Source organism: Hemitrygon akajei, chromosome 4, assembly GCF_048418815.1.
Source record: "Hemitrygon akajei chromosome 4, sHemAka1.3, whole genome shotgun sequence".
In the NCBI taxonomy this organism is placed as follows: domain Eukaryota; kingdom Metazoa; phylum Chordata; class Chondrichthyes; order Myliobatiformes; family Dasyatidae; genus Hemitrygon; species Hemitrygon akajei.
In genome coordinates this window covers 29,766,069-29,781,138 of record NC_133127.1, presented here as the reverse complement: position 1 = coordinate 29,781,138, position 15,070 = coordinate 29,766,069, and the positions used below count along the sequence as shown (strand labels likewise).

The 15,070-nt window shown below is 44.9% G+C and overlaps 1 protein-coding gene across 1 annotated transcript in view; it reads right to left on the bottom strand.

Annotated features, from left to right (window-relative positions):
* Nucleotides 1–15,070, bottom strand: part of LOC140726192 (E3 ubiquitin-protein ligase TRIM39-like) — a 45,003-nt gene that overhangs the window by 11,153 nt on the left and 18,780 nt on the right. The window contains exon 5 of the mRNA XM_073042223.1: nt 4,107–4,234. Within this exon, the coding sequence (XP_072898324.1) occupies nt 4,107–4,234 (128 nt within the window). The remainder of the gene's footprint in view (nt 1–4,106; nt 4,235–15,070) is intronic.

The following is a 15,070-nucleotide window of genomic DNA, read 5'->3' as shown; positions in this document are numbered from 1 at the left end:
ATATGTGAACCTATATCATCAAAACCTATTTGAGCAACAATCTATAAGAAAAAACATTTAATAACTGGTCTCCAATGCCTCATTAAATATTGTCATTTCATGCTTAATATAACATTGTTTTAAAAGCAGAAAATGCTGGGAATTCTCAAGAAGTCAGACTGCAGGGTAAAACAGAGTTGGTGAGCTTTCATCAGATTAATCTTTAGCTTTCACAGAAAATGAACAATTGCTTTAGAAGATGTGGACATCTGAAACCTGCAGGCCTAATTGTCCCTTGAATGTTGTCATTAATGTCTTAACTTTTCAAAAGATGCTTGAGTGGACCACCTTGGTCAGCCCGACCACATGCAATTCGGAGCAAAAAGCACGGCAGATTTCCTTCCCTGAAAGTTAGCAGCAGACCACCGAGGCTTTCAAATCCCAGATTTGTTTAATCACTAGAATCAAAATACTCCAGCTGCTATGATGAGATTTAGACTCTTACCCCAGAATATCACTCCAACAACTGAACCAGCACATTACCTCGCTTCTACCAAAATGTTGGAACAACTCACCACATCAAGCAGCATCTGTGGAATGATAAACTGGCCAATGATTTGAGTTGAATTCACTTATCAGAAAAGGGAGAGGGAGGGAGAGGGAGGGAGAGGGAGGGAGAGAGAGGGAGAGGGAGAGGGGGAGAGGGAGGGAGAGGGAGAGGGAGAGGGGGAGAGGGAGGGAGAGGGAGAGGGGGAGAGAAGGGGAGGGAGAGGGAGGGAGGGAGAGAGGGGGAGAGAGAGGGAGAGGGAGGGAGAGGGGGAGAGAAGGGGAGGGAGGGAGAGAGGGGGAGAGAGAGGGAGAGGGAGGAGAGGGAGGGAGAGAGAGGGGGAGAGAGAGGGAGAGGGAGAGGGGAAGAGGGAGGGAGGGGGAGAGGGGGAGAGGGAGGGAGGGGGAGAGGGAGGGAGGGGGAGAGGGGGAGAGGGAGGGGGGAGAGAAGGGGAGGGAGAGGGAGGGAGAGGGAGAGGGGGAGAGAAGGGGAGGGAGAGGGAGGGAGAGGGAGGGAGAGGGAGAGGGAGAGGGGGAGAGAAGGGGAGGGAGAGGGAGGGAGAGGGGGAGAGAAGGGGAGGGAGAGGGAGAGAGGGGGAGAGAAGGGGAGGGAGAGGGAGGGAGGGAGAGGGAGGGAGAGGGGGAGGGAGAGGGGAGAGGGGAGAGGGAGAGGGGAGAGGGGGAGGGAGAGGGGAGAGGGGGAGGGAGAGGGGAGAGGGGAGAGGGGGAGAGAGAGAGAGAGAAATAAACCAGTCTCAGTAGAGAAGTAGGGTCAAACAATGTGAATGCCAGTAAAGACCACAAACATACACCGTGGCCACTTTATTAGGTGCAGGAGGTGCACTGAGTTTATGTACCTCCAAGAGGACCACAGCTTTGCCATGGTTCAGAGGCCTGCATACCTCAATGACCCAGAGAGCTATGTTGGCTGGAGTCAGGGTTTTAAGCTTTAGCTCTTGGTAGGGTCACCCAAGCCAAACAGGTCAAAGGGTAGAGCACCAACTAAGACTGATCCACCAGTCCTCCCGGATTGGGGGCTCAGCTCAGGGCTAACAATCCTGACTGGTAAAACAAAATTGTTATGGAAACAGTAATGAAGAATCCTTTGAATCCGAGTTCAATGGTATTTCTGAGTCTCCACCCAGGTCTTCCATGATTGACAGTAGTGAAAACCGAGAGAAAACTACTGACATGATGAAGGAAGCCCTGAACATCACCAAAGATGGAGGCCCTTCATTGCTGCCCTGAACACCAGCAGTGTAACGGGCAGTAAGTGAGTGCATGCAATGAGTTGCTCGTGTTGTGAAATCTGGGCGATCTAACCACTAGGGACACCATGAGCACCAGGATAATAGACAAATGAAATTGAAATCATGGGGGAAAAGAACGTCAAGAGCAAATGGAAAGGAAAAACAAGTTGTCTGAAGTTGAAGAATTCAGCGTTTTGGATTCTGCAGGTGGCAACAAGCCCAGGTATTCCGTGAAGTCAATGCCCAGGCTGCCCTTGCTGTCTCTAACGTGGATGAGAACATCAGATGCAGTGTACTAGATTCAAAGAAGTGCAAAGAAATCACTGTTTCAGCTGGGATGATGGTTTGGGTCCCTGGATGGTTGGAATGGAAGAGGTGTTGCATGGGAAGATGATGTATGATGAGGAGTGGTGGGTAGGGAAGTACTAGTGGACCAGGGAGTCCATGGGAAAATCTGAAGGGTAGGAAGAGTGGAAGATGTGACTAGTGACGTGATGGCATTGGAGCAGGCAGAAATTGCAAAAGATGAAGCATTGAAAATGAAGGTGAGTAGCGGGGGATTTCTATCTTTGTTCTGCCCCGGCATAGAAAGGGTGAGAGTAGATGTGAAGGAAATAGAGGAAATGCAGTTGAGAGCTCCATCCACTATAGAAAGGGAGAAGACATGCTTGATGAAAAAGGACATTTCAGTCACACCAGAGTAGATGGCATTAGTATTAGAACAAATGCAATGGAGCCAGGGACCAGGGTGAGAAGATGTATGGTCAAGGTATCTGTGGGGATGAAAAGGTGCTGGTAGCTAGTCGTTCTCCTGGGGTGATGAATAACAGATCCAGAAAGGGAACTCTAGTGTTAGAGATTGTCAGTGAGTGAGAAAGGAGCTTGTTTTGTTGTTTTTGTCTTGTTTTGATTTTGCTGCTTGTTCTGCTGAACATGGTGGGCATGCTATGTTGGTGCCAGAACGGGTGGTAGCAATTGTGGACTTCCCCCAGGACATCCTTAGTTTGTGTTGGTTGTCAACACAAATGACATATTTCACTACATTTATCTGCTGTATGTTAAACCAATTCCAACTCCAACAAATATGACCAAAACCTTTGAGTTCTGTGCACGTGTGAGGTATGCAGCACCTATGTTGTCATCGGAGAAAGAGCTGAGGAAGGCACTCCCAAATAAGCTGAGAATAAGGAATGCTCCATACGTCCAACAAGATGACAGGCGTAGGTATGGCCCTCGGGAATTTTCATAGGTAAGCTTATAAGATTAACTTTATTACCTTTATTTGTCTCACGTACATTGAAACATTCTGTGAAACGCATTGTTCGCATGATCAGCCGACACAATCCAAGGAGCATGCTAGGGGCAGCCCACAAGTGTCACCACACTTCTGGTGCCAACTAATACCATGCCAACTAATCACCCTAATGCATATGACTTCGGAATATGAGAGGAAATCAGGGTGCCTGGAGGAAGACCAGTATGGAGAAACTGAGTGGAATTTAAGGAAAAGCTGTTGAGCGCAAGGACATATTGGATGAGTGGAAGAGTACTGGTTGCACCTCCGTTCAAAGAAGAAACAAAGGGTCCCCAACCCTTCCAGTTGTGGGGTGGAGGTGGAAAGGGATTGAGCGTCCCTGGTGAAGATGAGCCAGTTGAGATCAGGGAACTGAAAATTGTCAAAGTATGGAAAGCATCAGAAGTATTGTGGATGCAAGTGGAAAGGGACTGTCCAGGGGGAACAGGATCAAGTCAAGGTAGGAAGAAGTTTGATAGAGCAAGAGTAGGCTGGACTATTGGCCTAACAGGACAGTTCTGTTTGTTGTTCCTAAACAAAAGATAGAAGCAGCAGCTTAAGGCTGGTCCACTTGCAGGTTAGAGGCTGGGGCAGGCATTTTCTTATAAATGCCTCCAAGAAAACGAATCTCAAGTAATATATGATGACAAATATAAACTTTGATAATAAATTCTGTTTGACATTGACAGTTTGGTTTTTGTTTCTGACTCCGACATCTTCAATTTCCTTCATAGAGTCATAGACGCAGAAACAAGCCTTTCAGCCCATCTAGGCAGTGCTGAATTATTAATCTGCTGAGACTCATGTACTTACACCTGGACCATAGCCTTCCATAACCCTCCCATCCATGTACCTACCACTCTTCACTTGGGTGTTAAAGTAGACCCTGCATCCACCACTTCTGCTGGCAGATGTTCTGCACTCTCTGAGTGAAGAAGCTCCCCTTCACTTTTACTTCCCAGCAGGAGCACATTTTAAAGGCTTAGAGCACAAAACCAGTTGATTTGGATAAACCGATGAACAGAAATTGAACTTACACTTTTGAAGCAGAAATTCCACCAGCTTGCCCTCCAGTTTGTTGGCCACCTCTGTCAGGCCTCGGAAGTTGTCTTCTAACTTGATTGTCATGACTCTCGGGATTGGCTTCTTCAGCACAGCCTGAACGCTTGTTTAACAGCAGGCAAAAAATATATAATTTCACAACACTTCAGGTTTGAGATAAATAATGCACTTTAAAAGACATTAATATGAAATGGTGCTAGGTAATTCCTTTAAAAATATTGAGGCATTTGGGTGAAGCCTCAAGAGGCGAAGTAACTAGCAGCTGTACTTGGAGAAGATGGGTGAGTTGGGTTGTAGGTGAAATATGGATCTCAAAGATTTGAAGCTTCTCAAGGAATGAAAGAAAAGGAGTATGGCAGGAAAATCACAGGTTCAGACACTGGAAACCTGAAATAGAACAGTAAATGCTGGCGACACCTAGTAGGTCAGGCAGCATCCGTAGAAGAAGAAACAGAATTAAGCTTTCAGGTTTTGAAAGAGAAAATGAGCGAATTCTAAATTGCAGAGAGGGTGAGGGGGAGTTGTATGGGATAATCCCTCTAAGGACCTTCACCTGGTCATGGTGGAGAGGCTGGTGAATTCCTGAGACCCTGACAGCAATGGCATCTGGAGCTTAGCTCCTGGTAAGATCACCCTTGACAGTAAGGTCAAGGGAGGGGTTCCAGACAAAGAATGATCCAACTAAGAGCACGGCGGTGGAGCTGGTGGAAGATGATGACTTCACAATGGCAGTGAAGGTGGAGGAGGGCATCAGTAGTGGAGGCTCCTCAGTGGTCCTGCATTCCATGACACCAGAACCCGAGCCCAATCTGTCGAGGAGCGTCTGGTGGCTGCTCGTGCATCAGCCTCCCCACATTAGACAAAGTCAGACACAGATATTCTCCATTAAGGGAATAGCCTCTCCAGAGAACATCATACTCGATGAGTGATCGCACCACTACTATGGGACAATGGGAGTGCACCTCACAAACAACCTCTCAACGTCCCAGAACACATCCTACCCAGTCAAGAAAGCTCACCAACACCTCTACTTCCTGAGAAGGTTGAAGAGAGCTGGATTTTGCGCGTCCATACTCACGCCATTCTGCAGATGCACAGTATGGAGACATCCTGACAAGTTGCTTCTCTGCATGGTCTGGAAGTTGACCTGCTGCAGACAGGAAGACTCTGCCGCGGGTGGTCAAAGCTGCCCAACGCATCGCTGGCACCAGCAAGGACTTATATACAGAAAGGTGCTCGAAGGATCCCACCCATCCTGCCCATGGACTGTTTGTCCCCCTCCCATTAGCGAGGAGGCTATGTAGCATCCACAGTGAGACCACCAGACTCAAAAACTGTTAATCTGCCCAAGCAGTAAGGCTGATCAACAGCTCCACCCACCAACCATGACACTACTTTGTCAGTCACCTAAGGTGCAGACTAATATCACTTTATGGACATACAATTAATCTATGTATATAAACTATCTTTCTTAGGTATTTATATTTATTGTGATTTTTTAAATTATTATTATGTTCTGTAACGGGGGGTTTCTTTTTCTTTGTTACTGTATCGGGGGGTTTCTTTTTCTTTGTTACTGTGTATGTAATCAAAATGGCGTCTTTGTTTTGTTAAAAGTAGGAATGCTGGCGTCTTTGTTATGATAAGTGCTGGAAGCTTGTTTGGGACTGTAAACTGATTGTTGGCGGGGAGTTTGGGGAGTCGGCGCAATGGAGTGAGAGAGAGAGGACGGGATGCTGGGCGACAGAACAGACCCCGGCCCAAGGTTTTCGGTGATGAGAGGAGACGGAGACAGAGGAGTGTGGAGCGTCTGGTCGACCACTGTGGGGGTCCCAGGAGGCGGGTCGAGGAATTCGGAGGGGATCGAATGGTGGCCAGAAGACTTCAGTAATTGAGCTCCAACGGTTGTGCACAAAGTGGTTTGGACTTTGATAAGTTTGGCGCCTTTTCTTTTTTTTCTCTTATTCATACATACTGTATCGTTAGTAATCGCTTAGTTATAGTAATCTTTATAAATTGTACTCATTTAATCGCATAAGGTGTACTGTCTGTTTTTTGGGCGAGGCGGGGGACATCACACAGCATCCACACCAGCTGATTACCCAGTTTGGCGGGGCCGAAGGCTGCCCCCCCTAGACTAGAACGAGTTTGAGTGATGCCTGAGGTGACCCAGGGGTTACATTCTTTATCATTTGTGGGGCTTTTTGTGCTGCTTCGGATCCAGAGTAACAATTATTTTGTTCTCCTTTACACATTGTGTACAGGAAATGACATTAAACAATCTTGAATCTTAAATCTTGAATTTCTGATATTCCAGCATAGCTGTGAGAATTGGTTGCAGAGATCATGCATGGGCTGGTTATTGGGGGCAGTGAGAGAGAAGGAATCTGGATAGAGGAACATGAAGAGGGCAGTTAGTAAGAGAGAACATGGGAAAGGAATGCGACAGATGCAAAACGCACATCGTAAAAACTAACAGGCATCTCTTTAAAAAGTGAGGCATGTTGGCAATGGCAGAATGTCTCAGTTATTCTGGTGGCCATGTATACAAGGGAGGGAGTTACTATTTTTTGATGCAATGCTGGAAGCTTGGTCTGTGAGAGTGAGAGAGGATGTCCTAAGCTGTCAACAAACCAGGAGGTCTGCTTGATCGAATGTAGAACATAGAACAGTATAGTGCAGTACAGGCCCTTCAGCCCACAATGTTGTGCCAACCCTTTAACCTACTCTAAGGTCAATCTAACCCTTTCCTCGCACATAGCCCTCTATTTTTCTTTCATCTATTTGCCTCTTTAAGAGTCTCTTAAATGTCCCTAATGTGTCTGCCTCTATAATGACTCATTTTTCAGGTTAAAAAAGCCTGCCTCTGATGTACCACCTATACTTTCCTCCCAACATGCTGATGGTACGTCCCCTTGTATTAGCCTTTTCCACCTTGGGGAAAAGAAATCTCTGTCTGCCCATTTGATCTATGCATCTTATCATCTTGTACACCCCTATCAAATCACCTATCATATTCCTTTTCTTCAAAGAGAAAAGCCCTAACTTGCTCAACTAATCCTCAAGACGTGCTTTATCATCCTGGTAAATCTCCTCTGTTCCCTCTCTAAAGCTTCCACATCCTTCCTATAATGAGATGCCCAGAACTGAACACAATATTGCAAGTTCGATCAAACCAGAATTTTATAGAGCTGCAACAGTACCTCATGGCTCTTGAACTTAATCTCCCGATGAACAAAGACCACAGACCAATTGCCTCTTAACTACATTATTAACTGGTCCAGAAACTTTGAAGGATCTGTGGACGTGGACCTCACAATCCCTCCATTCCTCAGTTCTGGCATTTACCCTGTATGCTGCCTTCAAATTTGACCTTCCAACAAGAATCTCTTCACATTTTTCCACATTGAGCTCCATCTACCACCCCTCAGCCCAGCTCTGCATCCTACGCATGCTGAGAAGCCAGTGCAAGGAAGCATCTGTCGAAGAGTTTGCACTATCGTGCAACAGAGAGACCTTCAGCTGCAAAGAGGTCAGATCGCACACAATTGGTCAATGTCAGCCAAATGCTGAGTCTCCGAAACTGCTTCATCAGTCTCAGACAGGGCTCAATGCACCACATTACTCATCATATTCTTGCCTACAATCTCCATCAACCAGCTTGCACAGACTGCCAGCCATTCAACTCTGTCAGCCGCATGGTGTCGGTGCCAACGCATATCCCTTCATCTCATAGATCAAGCAAAGCAGGATCGGTGGTGTCAAATTGGTAAGATGAGTGACCATGTCAGAGTTAGTGGTCAACAGAAGGCTGGACCCATTTATGGCATGCTGATACTCAATCCACCCTCATACATCACACCTCCCCCTCAACCCACAACCTCTTTTAATTGACCAGACTGAAAATGGTGCCACCATGCATCTCACATAGCCCACCCACCCAGCTCCTTCCCACACACTCTACCTTTCTTCTCTCAGGCAGGCAAGTATAGTAGCCTGGTCAGGCAATGGTCAAAGCATGCCTATGCCAGTGAAGATGAAGATGCACCGTCATTTATCTGGGGAAGTAAGAGTGGAGTGTCATGGTAACACAGAGATTAGAATAATGCAATTACAGCACCAGTGACCAGGTGTATAAGATGATGAGAGGCATTAATCGTGTGGATAGCCAGAACAGAATCCTTTTCACAGGGCTGAAATGGCCAACATGAGGGGGCATAGTTTTAAGGTGCTTGGAAGTACGTACAGAGAGGATGTCAGAGGTAAGTTTTTCACACAGAGAGAGGTGGGTATGTGGAATGCACGTGGTGGAGGCAAATACGATAGGGGCTTTTAAGAGACTCTCAGATACATGGAGCTTAGAGGAATGAAGGGCTATGCACTATGGAAATTCTAGGCAGTTTCTAGAGAAGGTTACATGGTCAGCACAACATTGTAGGCTGAAGGGCCTGTAATGTGCTATAGAGTTCTACATCCTATGTTCTATGACTCTTTTCCCCCTCTGCCATCCATTTCTGAATGGACATTGAACCCATGAACACTACCTCAATACTATTTTATTTCTGTTTATGCACTACTGATTTAATTTAACCATTTTTACTGTAATTCACAGTTTTTTCCTATATTTATCATGTATCGCACTGTACTGCTGCTGCAAAGTAACATATTTCATGACGTATGTCAGTGATATTAAACCTGACTCTGATTCTGTTGGGCCGGAAGGGCCTGTTATGCTGCTGCATCTCTAAAATATATAAAAACAAATAAAAAGTTGGTCTGGATACTAGCTTCCCAGAGACTGTGTCACACTTGGTGGACAAGATCCTGATGAGGACAGCCTAGAGGAGAAGGCTGATGAGGATGAACAGTGGGGGGCTTGGTACATGTCTGGCTAGCCAGAACACCTGTATACAATACACAATACGGAATACAAAAGTAAGCTAGACAATAATATTAAAGAAGATACCAAACGTTTCTTCAGATAAGTAAAGTGTAAAAGAGAGGCGAGAGTGGATATTGAATCGATGGGAAGCGATGCTGGAGAGGTAAGTAATGGGGGACAAGGAAATAGTGGATGAACTGAATGAGTATTTTGTATCAGTCTTCACTGTGGAAGACACTAGCAGGATGGTGGAAGCTCCAGGTGTCAGGGGTCATGAAGTGTGTGAAGTTACCATAACTAAAGAGAAGGTTCTTGGGAAACTGGAAGGTCTGAAGGTAGATAAGTCGCCTGGACCAGACGGTGTACACCCCAGAATTCTGAAAGATGTGGCTGAAGCGATTGTGAAGGCATTGGTAATGATCTTTCAAGAATCACTAGATTCTGCAATGGTTTTGGAAGACTGGAAAATTGCAAATGACACTCCACTCTTCAAGAAGGGAGAGAGGCAGAAGAAAGGAAACTACAGGCCAGTTAGTCTGACCTCAGTGGTTGGGAAGAAGTTGGAGTCAATTATTAAGGATGGGGTGTTATGCCGTTGGCCCCCTCCTTTGTGAAAATCGCAAGAACTCTAGTTAAGGGGGGTCAACTGACCCAAGAGAGAGAGACGTGCGAAAGACCACGTTCTCCCAAGAAGCAGAATAAAAGTGACTTTGACTATTGTCTCATGGAGACCACCTGAAAAGCCCTCGGGCAAAGTGGGCTGGTTGAGAGAGAGATCGCATTACCTGCAACTTGATTGACACCTGCGATCCCGTGAAGAAGTATAAAGGCGGGTCTGAGGGGAGGACCCTCAGATGCACCAAGGAAACACACGAAGGAGAAACGCTAGAAATCCTGCGACAGCGTTTTAATAGCTACAGCCGGTGGTGGGGTTCGTGTGCGTCCTTCCCTTGCCTGGGATTGGCGACTTCACCACGGAAGACGGCCTAGCTACAGGGGAAGCCACAGATGAGAGTCCATTCCCCCAACGAGACTTCCGACTACCTCCTACAGGTTGGAAAACCTGTCGGGTAAATGCTTCATGTTCTCTGTCTTTCTAACTAAAAATGCACCAACGCGACACTTCCGCCGGTAACTAAGTGAAACTGCCGTGATCTAAAAGACTTTTAGATATCCAGTGAACGATATAAAATCTACATTACCCCTAGACGACGATCGAGCTTGTGTTTTGAATGATTATTATTACACCGGTGTTTTAGATTGAGTTTTGATGATCTGAATGTTTTGTATTAACCATACGTTTGTGCCCTTGTTGAATAAAACGGTTGAAAATAGTAGCATCCGACTCAGCTGATCCATCTATCTTTGCTGGTAAGTTACCTGGTTACGGGGTTTTCGTAACAGGGGTCTCAGGGTACTCGGAGGCACAGGATAAAATAGGTCATAGTCAGTATGGTTTCCTCAAGCGAAAATCTTGCTGAAAAATCTGTTGGAATTCTTTGAAGAAATAACAAGCAGGATAGATAAAGGAGAATTGAATGATGTTGTGTACTCGGATTTTCAGAAGGCCTTTGCCAAGATGCCACACAAGAGACTGCTTTACAAGCCCATGGTATTACAGGAAAGATTCTAGCATGGATAAAGCAGTGGCTGATTGGCAGAAAGCAATGAGTGGGAATAAATGGAGCCTTCTCTGATTGGCTGCCAGGGGACTACGTTGGGACTGATTCTTTTTGTGATGTGTGTCAATGATTCAGATGATGGAATTGATGGCTTTGTTATAAAGTTTGCAGATGATATGAGGATAGGTAGAGGGGCAGGTAGTTTTGAGGAAATAGAGAGGCTACAGAAGGGCTTAGACAGATTAGGAGAATGGCAAAGAAGTGGCAGATGGAATGCAGTGTCGGGAAGTGTATGGTCATGTACTTTAGTAGAAGAGATGAAAGGGTTGATTATTTTCTAAATGGAGAGAAAATACAAAAAAACTGAGGTGCAAAGGGGTTTGGGAGTTCTTGTGCAGGTTTCTCCAAAGGCTAATTTGCAGGTTGAGTCTATGGCGAGGAAGGCAAATGCAATGTTAGTATTTGTTTCACAAGGACTAAAATATAAAAGCAAGGATATAATTTTGAAACTTTATAAAGCACTGATGAGGCCTTACTTGGAGTATTGTGAGCAGGTTTGGGCCCCTTATCTTAGAAAGAATGTATTGAAACTGGAGAGGGTTCAAAGGAGGTTCACAAAAATGACTCCAGGATTGAATGGCTTGTCACATGAAGAGTGTTTGATGGCTCTGGGCCTGAATTCAGAACAATGAAGGATGACTTCATTGAAACCTATCAAATGGTAAAAGGCCTTGGTAGAGTGGACGTGGAGAGGATGTTTCCTCTGGTGGGACACAGTCACACGATAGAGGGGCATCCTTTCAGAACAGAGATGAGGAGGAATTTCTTTAGCCAGAGGCTGGTGAATCTGTGGAATTCCTTGCCACAGGCCTCTGTGGAGGCCAAGTCTTTATGTATACTTAAGGCAGCGGTTGATAGATTCTTGATTGGTCAGGTCATGAAGGGAAACTGGGAGAAGGCAGGGGTTTGTGGCTGAGAGGAAAGTTGGATCAGCCATGATGAAATAGCAGAGCAGACTCAATGGGCCTAATGGTTTTATTCTGCTCCTATATCTTGTGGTTTTATGGTCTTAATATTAAGGAAAATTGGAGGTCCAGTGTCAACCTTGCACATAGGACTTCACGCACTTCAGAGTCCTTTCTCTCCAGCAAGCCAGTCACAACTACTGTTCCACATTTACATTGGCCATCTTGGAGCAAGTGACAGATGATGTCCCAACACTATCACAGCACAAGCAGAAGCCACAGAATGTATGAGTGTTTCAGGAGAGGCTCTGACTTCTTTCACGCAGGGTCATAGATATTACACACATTAATGCATACACATACACGCTAAGTATGTTTAATGATTATCAGAGAGTCTGGAGGAGATTTCTATTCCTGATAGGGAAAGCAGTCACTTCACTCAGAAATAGCACTGGGAGGGCAGACAGTCGGTTCTCACTGATTATTTGAGGAGAATGTACCTCAGGGGTACTTGCAACATTTCGATTTTGAAAAGTTCTCTCAAGGTCATCCACTGTTATGACCCAAGTAAGAGCATTTTAACATTTTTTTTTAGCAAACCTTAACTGACAATTGCAGGTTATATATACAAAGTAATGACTTCACAAAAAAGTTAAACCATATCCAAGATGTATGCTTGGACAAGTTCCCAGGCATGACTCTTGGGAGTATGATATCACCATGTGCAATCAGAGATATAGGATTACATGATACTCAGTAAGTAATGGAGCTAACAGATGTGTGGTGCATGACTGTTAATTTTAAGTTGCCTTTGTTCAGATCTGTGTAGAATTGATTATTTAAGTTATTACTGCAGAAAAAGACTTTCTCATAAGTTTGAATCATCCTCCAGTAAATTTATAATGGACATAACAAACTGATTATGAAATGTGGGGTTGGGCATTAAGGATTACAAGGAGCTAAAGTATCTACACAGTGGCCATTTTATTAGGTATCTTCTGCTCCTAATAAAGTGGCCAATGAGTGTATATTCATGAATTTCTGCTTCTTAGCCCATCCACTTCACAAGTTCAATGCTCTTCTGCACATCATTGCTGTAACACGTAGTTACTTGAGTTACAGTCATCTTCCTGACAGTGTGAACCAGCCTGGCCATTCTCTTCGGAGCTCTCTCATTAACAAGATGTTTTCACCCACAGGACTGCTGCTCACTGGATTTTCTTTTTGCTTCTCGCACTATTCTCTGTAAACTCTAGAGATTGTTGTGCACGAAAATCCCAGGAGATCAGCACTTTCTGGGATACTCAAACCACCCCATCTGGCACCAACAATCATTCCACAGTTAAAGTCACTTAGATCACATTTCTTCCCCATTCTCATGTTTGGACTAAACCACTTGACCATGTTTGCATGCTTTTATACATTGAGTTGCTGCCACATGATTGGCTGATTAGATTATTTGCATTAACAAGCACACATACATGTACCAAATAATGTGGCCACTGAATTAATATACTATGCATGACTCTTTCTTGAATACATTATGGAAAGCTTTTAAAATTTGCTTTCATTCTCTCAGTGTATATTATTTCCATATTTCCTCATGGCACAGAAGGAGTCTTTTCTGCCCACTGAGCCCATGATGGTTCTCAGCGTAATCCAAACTGCCAGCGACACGGAAGCATAGCAGTTAGTGCGACTGCTTTACAACACCAGCATTCACTGATCGGGATTTGATCCCCGCCACTGGCTGTAAAAAGCTCGTATGTCGCCCCCATGACCGTGCTATTTCCTCTGGGTGCTCTGCTTCCCTTCCACATTCCAAAGGCGCACGGTTAGGGTTCGGGTTAGTCAGATGTAGGGAGGCTATGCTGGCACTGCCTCCAGCACAATCCTCGCTGATTTGATTTGACGCAAACCATTGTATGTTTCGATGTACTGTACATTTGACATTTACAGATTAACTTTATATCTTTATCCTTACTGATTTCCCTAGAACCAATTCTCTCACGCCTACCAATTAATATTCCGCAATTCCCCTACCAGCTTTCTACGCTAGGGGTAATTTACAGTAGCGAATTAACCTAACAGCCGGCATGTGTTTGGAACACAAGAGGAAACTGGAGATCCCAGGGGAAATCCACGTGGTCAAGTGGCAAAGATCCAGACTCCATACAGACAGTGCCCAAAGTCAGAACTCAATCCGGGTTGCTCAAGCTGTGAGAAGGCTGGCTACCTGCAGCAGCACTGTGCTGCCCCCTACAGCCCCGGAGCACATAACACAGTGTAGTACAGTGCAGAAACAGGCCCTTCAGCCCATTGAGTCCGTTCTGACCATCAAGCACCCACTTTCACTAATCCTTCTCTAGTTCTAATTTATTCTCCCCGATTTCTGATCAACACCACCCAGGTACTACCATTCCCTTACACACTTGGGGCAATCTGCAGAGTACAACGCAATATCATGAAGAATCCTGCCCAATCTGCTCATGGACTGTCTGTCCCACTCCCACCATGGAAGAGGCTACGCAGTATCCAGGCCAGGAACTCTAAACTCAAAAATAGCTTCTTTCCCCCAAGTCGCCAAGCTGATCAACACCTCCCCCCATTAACTCAGCCCACCATCACTACATTCACATCAGCCAATCCTCACCACAGCCTCTCAGTGTCCCTCGTCCCCATCCATTTTATGCCTACCTTTCACACCTCGTACCTACGCTGACACAATCACCGCCCTACTGTGTTCTCATGTGCTCTGCTGCTACCTAGAAGAGTTCCTCTTGCCAAGAGTTACTTTGTCACTTTATCATTTCCTGTCAGTCACTTTACGTACAGATACTCTTACACCTAGTATGTATGTGCAATCAGCCTATGCATATAAGCTAATCTTATGTATGTCCAGCCGCACTCAGCAATTACTTGTACATTGTGTTTTATAGGATTGCATTTATATCTACAATTATTGTGTTTTTCTGTTTATTGTGTTTTTTATGCTGCATCAGATCCAGAACAACAACCATTTCATTCTCCTTCACAGTTATGTACTGAAGAATGAAAATATCAATCTTGAATTTTTAATTGTAAACGTACCAATCTACTTTTAGAATGTGGGAAGAAAGCACAACACTGACGGGTACAAAGTTAATTCACCAGGGCTCATTGACCTAATTTTTTCCTCTTGCCTGATCTGATAAGTGCTTCCACCATTGTCTGTTTCTCTCTCAGATTTTCAGCGTTTGTAAGTTTTTGATCTTCTGCATCAGATCTCCAATAGTTATATTTAGTCAACATTTCCCACAAGCAGAATAATTCAACTGTAGTATTGGTTTCTTGGTTCTTAAACTTTGCATACCTCAGGTTACTCAAGTCAGATTTTTGACTGTGTTCATCACAAATCCTTTCTGTACCTCATTCTAATCTCAACCATTCTTTGCAAAAGCATGATTACAGTCTTTAAAACAGTCTAATCC